Source organism: Pseudopipra pipra, chromosome 3 (assembly GCF_036250125.1).
Source record: "Pseudopipra pipra isolate bDixPip1 chromosome 3, bDixPip1.hap1, whole genome shotgun sequence".
Lineage (NCBI taxonomy): Eukaryota > Metazoa > Chordata > Aves > Passeriformes > Pipridae > Pseudopipra > Pseudopipra pipra.
Window position 1 is genome coordinate 54,689,290 of NC_087551.1, and position 19,186 is coordinate 54,708,475.

General features: G+C 37.1%; 1 protein-coding gene across 6 annotated transcripts in view; it reads left to right on the top strand.

Annotated features, from left to right (window-relative positions):
• The window catches only part of TULP4 (TUB like protein 4), a 155,911-nt gene that overhangs the window by 26,269 nt on the left and 110,456 nt on the right, over positions 1 to 19,186 (top strand). For 4 of the 6 annotated variants that reach the window (XM_064649241.1, XM_064649242.1, XM_064649243.1 and 1 more), the window contains one exon: positions 2,775 to 5,059. In XM_064649241.1, the coding sequence (XP_064505311.1) occupies positions 4,808 to 5,059 (252 nt within the window). In that variant the 5' untranslated portion in view covers positions 2,775 to 4,807. Of the gene's footprint in view, positions 1 to 991; positions 1,078 to 2,774; positions 5,060 to 19,186 lie in introns of all 6 variants that reach the window. The other 2 variants (XM_064649244.1, XM_064649245.1) reach the window with 2 other exon arrangements.

Sequence of the window (19,186 nt, forward strand, 5' to 3'; positions counted from 1 at the left end):
TTTGCAGTAGTGGTAAGATTGTGCAAGTAACACCTAGTTCTTCTATATTGCTTTTTATCCTCTGCTCTTACACCTGCTTTACAATAGAGTTAGAAGACATGGTGTTTCTTGGTGGGGGAAAAACAAGACAAGAAGCTTGATTTCAACATATGGAAAGGAGCAGAACTGTGGGATGGCTGTAATGACACAAGAAGGGGAGTCTAAATTACTGATTTTCTTGAGGGAACACTAGCATTGGTATCTTTTAATTAGATTATTTCTTAGGAAATACAGAGTGGGTGGAAATGAAGGAGAGGGAAATGGAAGGAGTTAAGTCTTAATATATAATATATAATATATGTATTTTGAGTGTTTGACACTACAGTCTTAAAAGTTTTTTTTTCTTGTGTCTGAATATAAGTACACCATAAAGGAAGTGTTGACCCTCAGTGATTTAAAGGTGGAATATCCTTGAAGGTTATATCATATTGAGAAAGGTGTTTGAATAATGACTGACTTTATTCCTTTTGTAGTTATTTTAGATTTTCATCTCTCCCCGTCCAGCATTTCTTATGCAGTTAGAGTACTTTTAAGAGGAGAAACCTTTGTTTTGTCTAATCTTGAAAGTGATGGTAAATGAGATTTAGGTGAGAGAGGGTTATTGGTCAAGATACACACGAATCCTTTTCTCAAACTTGTTAATTTTATATGCAGTGAATACTACTACTAGTAATGCAGTGAATATATATGCATTATATATGCAATAATTATATGCAGTGAATAATAATAATAGTTAATTTTATATGCAGTGAATAAGGACAGAAATTGCATACAGATTTTATGCAAAGCCACTGCACGTATAGTTACCTGTATTTTATAATTCACTTGTAAAGTCATGGTTCTTGCACAGTTCAAACGATTCTGTTTCATGCTTACCTCGTGCTGCTCTTAACTGATGTTTCAGAGACTCTGCTTTCTCAGTAAACATTTTTGTTTGTTTGTTTCTCTGTAGGATTAGTAAAGGCTTGCATCATAATACACATGATACTAATATAAAATGCCAACTCTTGAATGCAGATGTCTTTTAGGAAGACACGAGTGAGTATGGAACTAATGGCACTGATCCTTCAGAGGATCAAGTTTGCGTATGGGATAAGTGCAGAAGTTTGTCTTCAAGCCATTGTGTTCTGAAAGTTTTTGTGTCTCTTCCTTTATAAGAACTTTCTTTGGTCTGTAATCAAGAAGCACCAGAAATTTGTAAAGTCTAGGTGACATTTCTCATATCTTCATCATGATGAAAAAGAAATTAATAGCAGCCATTATTTTAAAACTTCAGTTTGTTGTAAACTGGTTTGTTTGCTGAAAAGGTCTGACAGTGGCTCACCAAACCTCAGTGTTTCTGATAAGTAATCTAACTGCATAGTGTTGTAAACTACTTTTTTGCCTTTATATCTATAAATTTGTTTTCTTATCTTTTCCCTTTAAAAAAAATCTTATTGGTGCATCAATGCTACACCGAAATAAGTAGTTGATTACACAAAATATGAGGTATAGTGCTGTATGTAATATAGATACATCTTTGATGAATGTTATGAATGCAGTTCTTAATCTAAATGACCTCTCTTTAGCAGTAACTGTATAGATCCAATAACTGTGCATATGTGTGCACTTAAGATACAACTTCTGGAATATCCTCAATAGCCTTTTTCTTGATCTCTCCTACTTTATTTACACTCTTCTGTATAAAACTGACTTTGGGGAATTTTTTTCCCCTTTTTCAAATGGAGACTTATGCAGGATTTGAATAGTCTTTAAAATTCATCTGTATTTATTCAAACTTCTAAGATTTAATTTTGAAGTACCTTAGATCTCTTTAAAGTAGTAGTTTAAGCCCTGGAGGAATCTTCCTAGTCTCTTTGAGACTGATAAGTTTAGCACTGTACTTTCATGGTTTGGAGCATCTTTTATATGAGGAAAGTCTGAGACCTGAGACTCTTCAGCCTGGAGAACAAAAAGCTCGGGGAGATCTTTTCAATGTGTACAGATACTTGATGGGAGGAAATTAAATGAGAGAGACAGGCTCTCCATGGTGGTGTCCAGTGGCAGGACCAGAGGAAATAAGCACAAACTGAAACACAAGCGGTTCCCTTTGAACATTAGGAAACACTACTGTGAGGATGACTGAGCACTGGCACAGGTTCCCCAGAGAGTTCATAAGTGTTCATCTTTGGAGATATTCAGAAGCTGCCTGGACACAGTCCTGGGCAACTGACTTACGTGACCCTGCTTGAGCAGGGTGATTAATGTCCAGAAGTCCCTTCAAACCTCAGCCATTCTGTGACTCTGTGTTTGTGTGCGTCAGGGTCTAATTCTGTGCCTGCTCTGTCATTAACATCTCCCTTGCCTATCCTCACTCCAAAGTTGTGAAATCTTTAAGAGTTTGGCCCAAAGACTGTGACCAAAAGAAAATTGTGGGTTTTTTCCCTCTTAATGTATCCTTCCTAGATACGTTTTATTAGTTATACATGTCAAAGTTTTGGGAATTTTGGAAGTGGAAAAGAAAATTTTGTAGTTCGTCTTCGTGTGTATATCAAATACATATGCGTGTTTCTGAATAATGTCTTTATCCAAATGTAATATAGATACTTTTTGGAGTCCAATATAAAATCCTTAGTCATGTTTTGATTACTATAACAGTAGTCCTTTAATCTTTAGGTTGTTTTATGACTTATTTTATTCACTTTTTTCCTTTTTTTTTTTTTTTTTTTTGTGTGTGTGTGTGCTTTGCCTTGCAGAGTTGGAAGAATCCAGGGATTTCAAGTTTTGAGTAATGGGCATCTTACAAGATTACCACAGCTAAACTGAAAAGGCAGATGCAGCTCTGAGTACCAGATTGCTGTGTGCACTGCATGTACATGAAAACGCACATGTTTTTGTCATCACAGAGACTTGCTCTGGCATATTCCTGAGAGCTTTGCAATTGATGAAAATTAATTTGAGAACCAGATGGAGCACCTTTACAGCGCAGGAATCAGTAATCCATGGAAAGACACCTGCCAGTAATGTTCAGCTTTCCACATGGTCTTCACGGGTGAAAAAAGTTTGCAAGAAGAGGAAGAAAAAACACCCTCTGCACAGAAAAAGCGTAATAAATACCTCCACAATCTAAATCAATAGCTGTGAGGGAAACAGAAGAATACAGTGGGCAGAGGAAACTGATTTTGTTCTAGCAGAGGAGTAATGTATGGTCTTTGGCACGTTTTGCTTTGGGCTCAATAGTTTGTGAATGGACGAATAAACCGTGACCTTATGTTGAATAATGATGACTAGAAGTAAATAAGTTGAGGAACTATGGGACAAGTCTGGGCATTGAACTGAGCAAACCTTACTGCCCTTCTTGAGTTAACCAGGTCATCAAACTTGCATATTCTTTTTCCCTCTCCTTTTTCCTTTTCACTTAGTGTGATATAAATACTGATTAATTGAGCTCATAAATGTTATTCAAATAAAACGATTGGAATACTTCATATGTTTCCTTCTTGTACAGCTGCAAATGTTGTGTCTGGAACTATGAATCTGTGCTGTAGACAAGCATCAAGAAGGAAAGATCCGATCAAACAAGCAAGGAAAATACCTAGAGAAATAGTGAACCCAGGAAGTCAGAGTTTTAATGCTGCTTCTCTTTCTTTTTTAGATGGTTATATTTGTTCCTTCCTTGAATTTTAGAAGATTTTGAAAGAGTGCTTACTTGATGTGCTTTAACTCTGGCATTTGTTTTTTATGGTAGAATGAAAAGTCTTTGATTCCTTGTAGCAGAAAAAAAGGGAAAAGTAAAGGAAAGCCAGCTTGACATTTTAGCCTGTTTCAGAGGAGAGAGAACTTCATGGTTCACCTGAGGCAAACTTATCTACTTTGAATGCTAAAAGCTTTATAGCATTTTTGATTCTGCTATAAATGAAGAGGGGGTTCTTTTTCATTCGTGTGTGGCAGCAAAAAGTGGGAAAGCAGGCAAGATAGCGTGATAAACAGTTCAGGCTGTGTTGGGTCTCTGGTGGAAAAAAAGTGCTGCAATGAAAATTGGATTGGCTTTGGATTGCAAAAACTTTTGAGTCCAACAAGCGGTTCAGAATCAAGAGGGATTTCCCAACTGGCCTGGCACACCAGTGCCTGCACAAGTTTGGGTCTGTTGTTTCACACGGTTTGTGTGCCTTTTTTTCCCTTTATGCAATCTCTTTCAGCTTTAGCAGCAGAAATACATCAGATGGAAAAGATATGCCAGAGGGCAGCTTGGAAACGAGGAATGTCATATATATACATATATATGTATGTGCGTGTGTTTCAATTTCTGCAACTGAACTTTTGAAGAAAATCTGACTGGAGGAAATTCTAAAAGCCTTAAGTTACTTGAAACCTACACATTTGCAACTCTTTGTCTCTGGAATTGCATTACACTAAACTGGAATCTCAGGCTGTATAAAGATTATATCAAGTTGAGCAAAAAGATGACTTAACCATTTCTTGAGCGCCTCTTATGAAGTAGCTGTTTCTCCAAAGGATAAGTGCACCCTCACTCTACAGACTGGAAAACAAAAATGAACCTGAATTTTTTTTTAAGTGTTACTTTTTCTTAGCCAACTGCCATCATCTTTTATAGAGGAATTTTTCACTATGCATTTGGTGGATATTTATAAACACTGACCCCATCCTCCTCCCTTTCAATGATCTATCCCAGGTCAGTCTTATCAATAAAAAAAAAAAAAAATTGATTTAAATTTTGTGCACTAGACATATTACTTTCGTATGTCAAAAAATAAAATATTTTAAAAGCATGTATGCAGCAGTGGAACATGGGCCTGTTCTTTGCAGCGATTCCAACATCCTCTGCCTCTCCTGGAAGGGGAGAGTCCCCAAAAGTGAGAAGGAGAAACCAGTGTGCAGGAGGCGGTACTATGAGGAAGGCTGGTTGGCAACAGGCAATGGCAGAGGAGTTGTAGGCGTCACTTTTACTTCCAGCCATTGCAGGAGGGACCGGAACACCCCTCAGAGAATCAACTTCAATTTGAGGGGCCACAACAGTGAGGTAAGCAAAATGTGTGTTACACTTTAAAGGAAATGATAGATATCTTTTTTTTTTTTTTTTTTTTTTTTAGTATTTCTGGTTGAAATTTGACAGGGTGGTATGATGGAGGCTTAAGACCTTAAGACTAATCCAAATGTGATTGGGGCTTATTGGAGTCTTTCTAGTAAATTCAACCATATGACACTGATTGTGGAGAAGTTCTCTGGAAATGGTTCTGGTTTTGGTTTGGCCTATTCATTCCCCAATGCCTCCCAGTTTCCAGGCGGATTCAATAAATGCACGTTAAGAGAGTTAAAAATTGTGATAGTTGACTGCTTTTACACGGTACTAAAGTTTGGCCTGGAAGACTAATGGAAAGGCAGGTGAGTGGGAGAAGAGCTGAATTGAAGTCTGCTGGTTTGTCAGAAGCTGTAAACTGCAGTGGCCTGTGGCAGGAGATAGCTGTCATCTCTAGGAAAATGTTTAATTTTGTTAGAAAAAGGGCCAAGTGAGACTTCTCAGAAAAATGCTGAGATGCCCTACAGTAAAATGCTGTAACTTCAGAGTGCAAGGCATTGCTCTGACTACAATGTCACAGAAACTTTTCCATTTGTGTTTTCTGAAAGGAATAAATCTGTTGGTATAAACTGATATTTCAGCTGTGCTTTATCATATTCTTGGCACTCATCTCTTTTTCCTTATAATGCTTCATGGAAAGTGCAAGTGATGCCCAGTGGCATACTGAGTGTCTTGGGCAAGTGTGAAGACTTTGTTTCTGCTTTTTAGTTGTGTTTGGATGTGCTCTTTGAAAGAATCTGAATTTGAAAAGCTTTGCTGTTGGGTTAGTGGGTCGAATGACATTGTATGTACTGACATGAAAATGAAAGATACAATGTGGTTTTTTTTCTTGTCCTTTGTGCTACTTCTTGGGTGGCCCCTTTGATATATGTTGCCCTTTTGACATAAACTGCACCAAAGATTCAGAAGTGTGTGGTTTTGGTTCTTGTGTAATATTAATAACAATCCTCTTTTTAATGAAAAAAGGGAGCAGAAGATAAATACTTAGTCTGAAATAATTGCTTTGTGTGTATGGAGGTGTGTGAGTGTATGGTAAATTATGTAGACTTGTATGTATAGATGAGAGACAGATTCATGTATATATTTTTACCAGGTTCATTCAAAAATTTACAGCCATGTTTTCAGGAAGAATGATGTTTGAATCCAGCATTTTGGTTTGAACCATACCTAGTTGTCAGTATAACTATCACTTACAAATTTAATTTTATTTTTTAAATGTGTGATAGAGTAATCACTTTTTGTTTCTCTGTATTTTGTTCTCTAACTTTTCTGTGAACCTGGGCACTTGTTTTTTTTTTTTTTTTTTTTTTTTGCGTAATAGATGTTTTGGAAACAATGAAGGAAGTGCTGTTTATGGGAATGTGAATTCTTGTTGCAGAATGTGGAAATATGAGACTAAGTTTAAGTATGTTCCCAGTTAAGTAGGCAGTTAAGCGTGTCCATATGCATGCTGCCCTTTGGTTTTGGTGAGTTTTGCTTCATTTACTCAGTTCATTAGATTCTCTTTCTGGGTCACTGCATCATTGCTGTGCAGATTGAGCTGTACTGTTTGTGCATCTTTTCACCTAGCAGTGATTGGCATGAGAGAGACTCTCAAATGAAAGGAAGATGTTCTGTTTGACTCTTTTTGTTGTTGTTTGGGCCCTTAAAATATGCTGGGTCAAGCTTGTCATTAATAGAGTTGTGTTTCTGTAAGTAATCTTCCTAATAGCAGAAAATATGTGAATGACCAGAGGGGAGACTGCTGATTTATTTCTCTCTACAGCCCTACTAAACTGATAATGGTGGGATCTTACTGAAGGAAGAGAGAAGTGGCTCTGGTGCAAGTAGCTTTCCATGATGAGTCTGTGGCTGCCATCAGATTTTCCTGCTGGCATGTTTTTTTGAGCATCATTTTAAGTGAAAGTTCATTCTTACAAGATGATGTGTTATACAACACTCTTCACCAGGCTTACCAAATTTAATCCTTTTATAGGAGGATCCTACTGATTTGAGTAGGAATGAAACTGTAATACAAGATTTGTTACTTTTTAAAGGTATGTAGTTGAATGGACAGCAAGATTATTTTCTTTTGAAAACACCTTTCCTTCTAAGTCCATCTGCTGAAAGATTCTTGGAAGAAAATATTGAACAGCAGCATTTGTTGCTCATATTTGCATAAGAAGTAGTAAATGTTTTGTTTTCTCGTTCTAGTGTTAAAAAGCAAGCCAACAACAACCTTGTCTCTTCTGTATACCACACTACATAATGTAAAATGCTAATTTTGAAAGCATATCCTGGTATATGTGTCTGATTAAAGCCATGTGTGTTGTACAGAATATGCCCAAAGGAATGTGATTGACCTAAAACTTTAAGAGCCTGTTTGATTCACTGACCATTTCTAGAAGAATATTATATTGTGTGGTTTCTAGAAGTGGTGATTTATACCTATATATATTTTTCTCTGGGATAAAGCTAGGATGGCAAGTCAAGTTTATTGCTTTTCAGTCATACAATGCTACTTCGATATCAGTATGCATTTGATTATAAAGTATAAAATGCCAAAATGAACAGAGTGGAAGAGTGAAAATACATAATCTGAATGCTTTCTATTTGGAGTGTAACTAACAGCAAGCCGTGGGCTGAGCTTGTGCTTCATTTATTGTACATATATTGTATTTCAGTTTTAGGGTGAAAATCTGGAAGAGGTAATGTGGCAGCACTGTGCTTTTGGTAAGAATGTGAAACTGTTTTTAAGTGGGTCAAGAAGGTGAATGCTAGTGATGTATTTTTGCAATGTTTTTATGATTGCTGAAGAGATTTGCTGAAACCTTCTTTTGGGACACTTTTTTGACTGTAATAACATATCTGTAGCATATCAGAATAAACAAGAATGAAGAATCCCCAGGACTGAATTACTGACACGCATATTATAGTGGTGGATTTGAATGACTCATCATGTCGAACAATAATTGAGAATTAAAAGTGCTGTAGTGTGAGCCACACTTATGTTTTTACAATTGCTTCAAGGTTGGTTTTTAGAGTTTGCAACAACCTCATTTCTTTTTTTGTAGTTACTAAGAAGAATTACAGGAGTTAAAATAAGCATATTCCCTTTATTCTGTGGCAAGAGGTGAAAAAAATGCACTTTTTGATAGATCTTTCTTTTAACTTTGGCACTGCGTTTACAATCCTGAATCTCATTTACATAAGGGTCAGCATTCTGAAAAAATGAAAACTTAAATGTGCACATATCAAAGGCAGAAGAAACTTTGATGCAGAAGGAAGGGGAGGTGTGTGTTATGCAGCAGTTGTGCAGCTACTGTGTGTTTTACATGTAGGAGGGTGGAATACTTTGCATCTCTGACCATGGGATAAAAAAGCATCTCTGTGTGAGGGTAGGTAGTTGATGGAGCAGATGTGAATGACTGCAGAGGCACATCGTTCAGTCTGGCTTTGGAGCTTTCCATTTATTCCAGAAGAACAAACTGACAGAAGCTGGCATTTTGTGGGTTTTTTTTCTGGCAGAAAGGTTACAAGGCAGGAAGATGTGCCATTGTACCACAGTGTGGGAATTAGCAGTCAAGGAGCAGAGGCCTGGTGATCTAAAATACCTTCCCTTCCCCTGCATGGTAAATGCAGTTCTTTGTCGAAATTAAAGAGTGAAATTTTGAATTCTTTGATTTTGACCTAACTTGACTTTCCTTGGCTGCACTGGGAAACTGTTGAAAAGGAATAGAGCACATTCCTTTTATGACTTATTATTTGTGTAATAAATTAGATATAAAATGAAAAATAGCTGGTCACTTCAGCAGGGCCAGTATTTTACCTAGAGTGACTAGTAGTGCCAGGCTGAATAATTTTTGTAGTACGGCAGAGATACCAGCTTTCAGCATCTGATCCATCTTGAGTTTTCTGGGGAGAGATTTTCAAGGGGATCTGTAAAGGATAATTAGAAAAACCCCCAAACTTCTCTTTATGGGGCTTCAATGACCCTTATAGGGATCTTCCCTTCCAGTGAAATATTTGTAAAATGTCTGCAAATCAAATCGGTTGGATGGTGCTGTTGTAGGTATTTTTTAATGGTTTCTGTTGTGTCTAGTGTATTAAGATGGTAACAATTTCTATGGCACTTAATGTTTCTTAAATTATTACTGTTTAAAAAAATGTTTTGCACGTATACATTTTCTTTTGACTGTGCTAACTGAAAAGACATCTTTGATATATTTAATAAGATTCAGTATGCTAATTGCTGGACTGAAGCATTGAAAAGTATTCCAAGAATATGCAAATTCAGATGCAGTGAATTAAGTAACGTGCTGAATATATTATTGAGTATATATAACATTTTTTACTGTAAACATAAACTGCTAATTTATTTACATTTGTCATTATTTGAGTGTTCCAAGTGCATGTCTACTCCTGCAAAAAACCCACCCTGTTTCATTTAGCACAGGATTTAGAAGTAGATAGGGATGTAAACATATCTCAGCTGGACTGTCAAATGAATTAGTTACACCTTTTTAAAGGAATGCTGTCCTTTAAAAATATTCAGTATATGTTGCTGTTCGTACTGCATTAGTTATGGAAATCTGCACAGTTCTTGGTTTGGTTTGGTTTTGTTTTAGAGTGGAAGGAGCTTATGAATTGTTTTTCATGTTTTAAAAAGAAAGCTTTTCTTTATGCTGTCTCATCTCTTTGAGCTTGTATGTATCTGGCAGAGCAGATTCTTTCCAGAAGTCTATTGCTTGTGTGGGAAATAAATTAAAAAACAAAACAAAACAAAACAAAAACCTTTTCAGTAGTGTTTCTTGCTTTGTAGGTCACTGGTAATAATACAGAAAAACAGTACTGGAAAACTTTTTCTGTTTGTTTAAACTTTGTTTTAATGTAACTTGTATTTGAAACTTAAATGTGATTTTTATTATGATTCCTGGACAGAAAAATCAAGTCAACATGTGACTTTTGACAGCATAGGTCTATTGTATCAACTGTTACCTTCAGACACACCTGTAACAGTTGTTACTGGTGAACACTGTAAATATCTACTTGAGGCAGAGTGATACCACGATGATGCCTTTTGGCTGTAGAAGCCTCAGTGGTACAAGACATACACTGATGTAAACTGCAGTGGTACTGCAGATCCTCTTTTCTGGTTTTCTGTCACTGTACACAGAAGACAGGATATTTGTTGGCAGAAATACAGTCTCTTTGTTAAAGCAAGCTAGTGTAATTGGAAAAGACAGGCAAGCTTTTGGGCATACAAGGTTCTGAAGAAGGACTTGTCTTCTGAAAGCTTCACTAGTTTTTACAACCCTCCTATCAGAGACAATGCTAAATCTGTCTACAAACCATGCCCTTCCTCTGTCCTTAAACTATTATGGCTACAGAAAAATAGTGCTACAGAGAGAGGCAGAATTAGTCGGAAGTGACTTGTAGGACAATAGGTCCTGTGCCTAACTGTGCTGGCTCTGTTCTATTTGTATTGTGACTAGTATTGCCAGACTTTTCTGACTACATATTTTCAGAAAGGACAAACATTGGGATTTCACGTAGGTTCCTTATTATACCCTCATGAACTGTTTGCTCTGCACTTGGTCTGGGTGCTCGAGTGCTTTAATTTCTTAAAGTAAGTATTAAAAGAGCCAAAAGGCATTTTAAACCTCGTTGTTAGTCTTTTACCAATCTTTTCAACTTTTGATGAAGCTTACACATGTCCTATGGCATGCAAAAGTGCCTTTTATAGCCTTCTCTTAAGAGAATTAGCAAAGAAATAAATGAAGCAGTAAGCTGGAAAGGATTGATCCTCTCTCCTTAAATGACAAATAGCAGACCTGCTGCTTCCCATTTCCAAGCCCTATATCGGTATGCAAATGCCAAAGTATGGCCTAAACTGTTCCAGTACACCTTCTGCATAGTTTTTTCACTCTAAGAAGTGTGACCACTTTCAATGTATCTTATTTCTTTGTGATACTATTTTTTTCCAGCCACACTCAGCTTCTACTTTCACAAATAATTGGCTCTTTCTGTCTGACTATCCACCTTTCTCAATGGCCTCAGAGTTCGAGCCTCTGTAGGAGCTCTCAAATTCAGGGGGCATTGACTGCTCAGTGCAGTCTCTTCTTAATAAGGTACGGGATTATATTTGTTCTTATGCAGTCGTGTGGCTTTGAGGCAAACCATCCAATATTGCTACAGTTGTTGAGTAACGAGAGTTGGTAATGCTTCATTGATGTGCTTCTTGAAAGTTATTTTTGTAGGTCATGCAACACAGTTTGTTTACTGTAAAGGATCATCAACTTGGAAATTTTCAAATGAGAATTTTTCTGGTTTGTGCTAATAAGCATCTAGAAAATCACCCTCAAACTTGGGCAAAAAAAGGAATATATGACATGAAACCAGTGTTGTCAGCTTTTAAACAGAGTCAATTATATTTGTAAGTGGGTCATCAATGCAGTTTTAAAGTTTACCCTGCCATAACAAGTTGCTACAGTTTTGTTGTTCTGTAATTCTACTCTAAAAAGTCTGAAGTGTAATCAAGCTCACCTTTATCAGAAATTAGCCCTAAGCTTTTATTCATGTTAAACTGATGAAAGATAACAACATGCATATTTTGAGATAATGATACACCTGAGGGGCATTTCTTGTTTTTGAATTAGGGTGAAGATACTCTATTGCTCTGGATAGAAGCAATTGTTCAGCATGATAATTTCTATGTTCAAGGAAAATAAATGCATTTTCTTTAAGAAAAGTTTAATGATGTGGACCTATTGATGCACTGAATAGGTGAGATTACTCACCAGTTAGACAGTTGATACCTAAACTTGGAATATGAGCACTTTCACGGTGAGGTGCTGAATCAGGAGCTCAGTGTGCAATTCTGAAGGCTTTGTATAGGCATACATAACATACTGAGCATCTGAATGGTGGAGAAATTGTGTTTTATGGTGGCATTTCTGAGGCATAATAATCATTAAGGACACTGCCTTGGTTTAAACAGTTCCCAAAGGAATTCATCAGGTTACAGATAGTCTGAACAGATAACATACCCATTACAAACCATAAACATTTCACAATATAATGGAACGTAGAGTACCACGTAATTGCTTGTCAACTATAGCTAGAATGTAGTAGGACAGGCAAAAGAAATTTTGTAGGCACTTATCCTTGGGCAACCGCCATCTCTGCTCTGATAGCAATCTTTTATGAACATGTGTGAACTTCTGAGGGAGTTCTCAGTATTCTCTTTGCATTAGGAACTTCTTTAAAGGGAAGTAATCCACTTGTGTAATAAAAATGTTATGGGAAGTAATGAAAATAAAGTTAAGTTGGGGAAAGTTTTGTGAATTTTCAAAAAGAAGTGCTGGTTTATTGTGATGTTTCAGTTCTGGAAATATTTGACAAACTAGTATGCTGGAAAATAGTATCCTTATATGCATTTTAAGGAAATGATATGTACATAGATGACTTTATTAATGAAGAAAATATGGTTTTGTTTAGCCTAATCAGAATGCTGAACATGAGCAAGCAATGTAACCCTTACAGCAAAGAAGGCAAATGGTGTCCTTGGTGACATTAGGAGAAATATTGTCAGCAGGCTGAGGGATGAGATGCTTCCCCTCTGCACAGCACTAGTGAGGCCACACCTGGAGGACTGTATCTGGTTCTAGGAGAGGTGGTGGTGGGGTTCCCAGTACGACAGAGATCAATGAAGGGCCACAAAGATGATTAAAGGACTGAAGCACCTCACTGCTGAGGAAAGGTTGAGAGAGCTGGGACTGTTCAGCCAAAGAGAAGGCTCAGTAAGATCTTATTAATTTATATAAATACCTGAAGGGAGGGTGCAAAAAGATGGAGCCAGGCTCTTCTTAGCAGTTCCTGATGACAGAGGAAAAGGGCACAAACTAAACAGTGGGAGGTTCCCTGTGAACACCAGGAAATATTTTTTCCCTGTGAGGGCAGCTGGCTCAGGTAGCTTAGAGAGGTTGTGGAGTCTCCATCCTTGGAATTATTCAAAAGCCATCTGAACATAGTCCTGGACAAGCATTTCTGTGCCCTTTCTGGAGTAGGGAGCTTGAACCTTCCAGAGGTTCATCCCCAACCACTCTGTGACTCTGTGAAATCTATTTGTAAATCTAAGTGAAATTCTTTGCACCTGGATTGGTGAAGCAATAGCAAAAAAAACAGCTCTTGAAGGCAGGCAGGAAGTGCTGAATATACAAAAGTGTGTAGAGAAGGCATTCAAGCTTGGCTAAAATGAAAGAACAAACTGATGTGCTAGAGGAAGGAGAAAGCTTCTTTTCTGAGGAGAAATCCAGATGATTTTCCAAGTAGTCAAGCAGTTGGAGAGCACAGTCAAAATCCTCTTGAAGTAAGAAGGCAGAGGTAATTAAAATGCAGAAGAAAGTCGAAGCTGTTGCATGTGAGGGTAACTTCACAAGAGAAACAGAATTTAGGAAGGAAAATTGTCATTGATCTGAAGAAGAGAACGAACTGTTTAGGTGGCACAAACCATGCGGCTGGAAAAGTTTTAGAAGCAGCTGCAGAGCATAAGTCTGTTGTAAACTATAGAAATCTACAGCCCTACTTAAAACAAAGTGATAAAAAATGCTAAATGTAGACAGTGAAAAATGAGACTTCTGGAGGAAATTGAATCACAAAGTAGCAGTGCCCTCATTACTGAGTTGGCTCATCTGCTTATAAAATGAGAGAATGGCAAGTAACTGTTTCATCGAGGAAAGATAAGGCAAAACTATGAAGAAACCTGCAGCAGCAGATGCACACTACGATAAGTATGTACCTGAATATGTGCAGGAGGAACAGGTGTAGCTGGAGTACAACCAGTCTCGGAAATGTTGTTCAAGCAGAGAATGACACTGGCTTTTGTGAAGCTGAGCAAATGTGCGGAGGATTTGACCTTCACTGCCAGCAGAAGGCAGCAATCAGTTCCACAGATGTAGTTTCCAGAGAGGACAATGGCCAGCAGCAGACAGCTGATTATCAGCAGTATGGTGACATCCGAAGTTAGTGTCTTGAGTGGTGTCCTGAAGAGGGGGCCAAACCTAAGGACCTGCAAGAGGTCCTGGAGAAGTTGAGAAAGAGGGAGTATTTCAATCTGTTGAAGAAGAAATCCATCTTCTGAGTAAAGCGAAAAAAATGACAGAGAGTTCTCCCACCCAGGTAAGAGACAGCTCTCAAGCCTTGAACCTGAAAGACTTAGGGGAGATTGAGTTTCAGAGAAAAAAGGATTTCCCCAAAAGGAATATCACGGTCATTCTTCAGGTAGAGACACAATAGAAAATTATGTCAGTGGAAAAAAAGAGGTATGAAGGAGAATCAAATAGTCTTGATTATTTGATTACAAAATACTAAAAATGGAGGTATTAATAATTTCTAGCTACCCTTATGAGGACCTTCCTTGAGGAATGACCTTATCTGTAAAGTATGCACATGTGAAGATATCCCAGAAGGCTCGGTCAAGGATACAAAGAAACTGCTTTCTGATGCTCTGCTTTTGGTGAAAGGAGTGTTGATTGCATACTAGAGAGCTTAGTTTATAAGGGATATGACAAGGCAGTTATATTAGAATTATCATAAGGAAAAGGTGTTCTGTTTCTTCTTTGCCTTCCCCTAATTCTAATTTGGTCCTGTGCAGTGTTTTTTGAGCCTGATAATAGACAAATATCTTGCTCCTTAGTTGAGCAGTATTCTGGGAGCATACGATGCTGCAGAGAAGTTAGAATGTTAAATGCCTAGTTAGTTAATAAAGGGTGTTGTAAGGAATGGATGATCAAAATGTTTAGTTCCTTGAAATAAGGTGTCTTAAAAGTATACAGAGGACTAAGTGGCTGAGAAAGGCTGCATTTTGATGCTACATGTCACTTCTTGTTCTGGTAATATGTTAGGCATATACTTCATGACCTAAATGGGACCAATACTGAATAAAGTATATGAAATGGAAGAACATTTGATGTTATGGTTACAGGCTCAGATTGCTTTACTGTACAAAGTGAGTCATTAAGTTATGTTTATTGGTGCATAAAATAAATGCTTTTTTACATGTCATCTTAGCAATGCAGCTTTTGCCCACGAGAGACCCCATTGATCATAGATATTAGAGTAGGAATTGCTGTTTTCTTATGAAAAATCATCATCATCATCTACGTTTCATTTAAACTTCATTACATTTCCAGCATTCTTACTTATTCCAGTATTTAGAATAATACCCCCAATACTTTCTTCAGATCTTCTTTAGAGATTCCAGACTCCACACTCCACATGAGAGTCTGCATGTCATAAGCTTTCTTGAACATTAGCAATATTTATGCAAGTTATAAAAATGCAAACTTGTTTATTGAGAAATATGTATTGGCATAGACATAGATGTTCTTGTTTGAGGGAAATCAGAAGTCTTTTGAAGCAGTGCTTCAAATTAAGAGTTGTTCATAATGACAAAATTTGTCCTGCTCCAAGTTCTTTCTCCAGAAGAAGCAAATCCAGCAGGGAGGTTAACAAATTAGATTAGAATATTGTCATTTTAATACGTACTACTTATGCAACCAATTATACCTTGTTATTATGTCTTATGGCTGCCATAAAGTCATTCTGTCGAATAAACAGATTCAAATTAGGTTTTGACACAATGTTATTATGTATTATTAAAGGCCCTGCCTGAGGCTGGAATTTCATTGGGTTAATTGTGGTAACAGTTCTAGTCTCTGTGGTCACTGAGTATGTGTAATAATTGTCTCCCTCAGCCAGCTTCCCCTAGTTGCCTCAGAGTGAAGAAGTGATATGTAGTTATGATTACACTGGCCAGGGAGATGACTATGTTTAGTGCAGGCAAGCAGGTGTCAGTAATTACAGGGGTAGGTCACTTCTCCATCCTGTAGTTCTTGAGTTGCTGCTAACAACTAAAATGAGCCATTTAATCCCTGAAATGGGAGAGGGAGATGCCTTCTCTAAAAACAGATGATCCTAAATTACCATTTGGGACAAATACATGTAATTTTGATTCTGTACATACAGAATATTTTCGTAATGTCTCGTTCTTATTTTAATTACTCTTTCTGCAGCTTTGCATAATTGTAACAATAATCAGAACATGTTTGTCAGATTGGAAGAACTTCAACATGTTCATAAGATTAGAAAACATAATAAAAAGAAGTCGAATTTTACATCTCTACATGTTTTAGGAAAGACATGGACCTGTTGAAGCAGATCCAGAGGAGGGCCACAAAAAGGGTCAGAGGGCTGTTGAACCTGGAGAAGTCAAGTCTCTGGGTAGACCTTATAGCAGCGTTCCAGTACCTAAAGAGAGAAGAGGGAAAACTGGAGAGGGACTTTTTACGAGGGCATATAGTGATAGGACAAGGGGTAATGGGTTTAAGCTGAAAGAGGGCAGGTTTAGATTAGATATTAGGAAGAAATTCCTTTGTGAGGGTGGTGAGGCTCTGGAACAGGTTGCCCAGAGAAGTTACAGAAGCCCCAGCCCTGGAAGTGTTCAAGACCAGGTGGGATGGAGCTTTGAGGAACCTGGTCTAGTGGAAGGTGCCCCTGCCCATGACAGGCAGAACACCTTTAAAGGTCCCTTCCAACCTAAACCATCTAGAATTCTATTTTACTTACATATATATAAGAGCTATAATATATTGTGAGATTAAAAAAAAATCATGTAAGTAAAGCTGTTGAAAAAATAACGACCATAGAAAAGTTCTGTTCCACAGAAAAGTACACTAACGAGAAATTAAACCATTTGATCTAGGGACCTCTTACAGTCTTCTACTGTTTCATGCTTTAGTTTCAGCTAACTTAATAAAGTATAAAACAAATGTTCTCTATTGAGCTAAAAATTCATATGAAGCTTGATAAAAGTGCAAATAGATGAGACATGCCATAACTTAGGATACTATTTTAAATGAGAGCATAGCATTTTTTTTTAGTGACCTTTGAATATTCTTATTTTCTGGTTAACAGTTTTTCAAATCTATTGTGAATAGGCATGATTCACAAACTAATTGAAGGAGTAAGCTTTTTGTCCTAATTTTTTACCTATTCATCTGTTTTGTTTTGAAGGAAATATCTGATTTTACTGTGGCTGTTCAGTGCTTTCAGTGTTTCTTTCCTACAAATTCCCCCTTTTTGGTTCATGAAGAATTAATGGCAATAGCTGAAATGAAACTAGAAGCACTTTTTTGTTACATATACACAGAATAAAAATTCTTGCTATGCACTAGGCATTTTATTACTTAATTTGAGATAGTTTTTCAAGGTAGTTTCTGAGCATGGGATTTTTATACTGAAATACACTGAGGTTTAGTTGCAAGCGTGTCTCCTGTTTGAAAATAATAAGACAAAGAGTTAAAAGATTTTAAACTTGATGGTTTTGGGCAGCTGTTATTTTTAAGTTTCTTGTGGCCTTTACATTTGTAATCTTCAGGACAAAAATTTGAAAGCTTTTTAATACTGAAGTCACTCTAGTTTCTTAGATTCTTTTGTAATACTGCTAGTAGTATTAGAAATACCTTGCTATTAAAATTTTATATTTAAATTACTAGTGCAAATACTAGTAGCACTTGGATTTCTAGTATTATTTCTACTCACTCTCTAGAAATTGTAAGCTTTCCAATATTATTATTGTGCTGTTGAAAAATAGGTAGTTTTACATGGTGAGCATCCATTATTATTTTTATTGGCATTTGCTCAAGCTGAAGGTTTTACTAATTTGATGTAGGCTTCTAATATGTAATTAATTGCATGTTAATTGATAGCAGCCTTCATGAGTATAGGGAAACAGCTCAGAATTTAGTTAGAAATGGGTATAAGCCTGAAGGGTCGGTAGGGTGGGAATTTGGGACTGTTTGGATGCAAGATACAGGAGTACCTCAAGGGGATAGGAGGCAGAGAGAGCAAGCCTGCCTGCTGCTTTTCTGTGTGACTTTCTGCCAGGCTTTGAGATTGGACCTATGGTTCTGATGTCCTGAATTCATAAACAGCTATCAGATGTGGTCAAAATAGCTTCATCCTCTGTAGTGATCCAAACCAGAGATGACAACTTCAATAGCTCCTGGTTAAATGTAAATAGTAGATATCAGTCCTGCTCATCGTTTTGTGGATTGATGGTGGATGTCATGAGCAACACATAGGTTTTTTGTATTTCTTTTGTAAAACTTGAGCAATTTGTCAGACAGCCATTAAGTATCACATGGAAAGATTAAGCTATCAGAAGTTATGAAATGTCAGCATTAGCTGCAATTGATTTACCATGCCGGTTCATTTCTTCGAATGTGTCAGTGCATACGTATTTTGATTCAGTTTCAATTACCCAAATACATACTTTTTTTTCCCCTTTTTTGCTCCTTTGAATTCTCATCTGTTCAGTGCCTGTGGATGAGGGAAAGTTGCCCAAATAAGTTCTATATTACTTTTTTTTTGGAAGGCAATAAGTATGCAGTGAATGGCATGAAGGAAAGTAAAGTCTCATGGTTAGGCAGCTGAATGTTGCTGTGGAGAACTGGGCTTTTTTTAGCATAGCTTTTCACCATAACCAGGATGTATTTCTCATTTTCTTATTAATGGTGGTTATCATTTTATTATCTTTGGAACTGTGAAGATGAATCAATTAATTTTCATTAAAAGATCAGTTACTATAATTCTACAGAGGTAGCCAGCATTTCTTGGCATTTACCCATGTCAGTCTAATATTGGTGTTCTTCTGGGAATCTGGTTTCACAAGCCAATTTAAAAATAAATTTTCATGACTCATCTTCAGAGTTTGATCATGATCATTTGACCCCACAGCACATGGGCATCAATTTAGTGAGGTTTTTTGGTATATATCTAGCTGATCTTGAGGGATTCCTCGATGAACAGCATAGCTACCTTCAAAGCTCAAAACTTAGGTGTATAACAGTTGGAGTAAGGAGATTTTTAGCTAGGTTTTACATCCAGCTCTCTGTGATTCAGTCAGTTTATGAGCTAAGAAATCACCCGTTCGGAGCTTTAGAACAATTGTAAGGATGTGGATTGTGCCCAGAGGATGTATAACATAATTCCTGTTAATGGAAGGCTTTAATAATTAAGTTCAGTGTT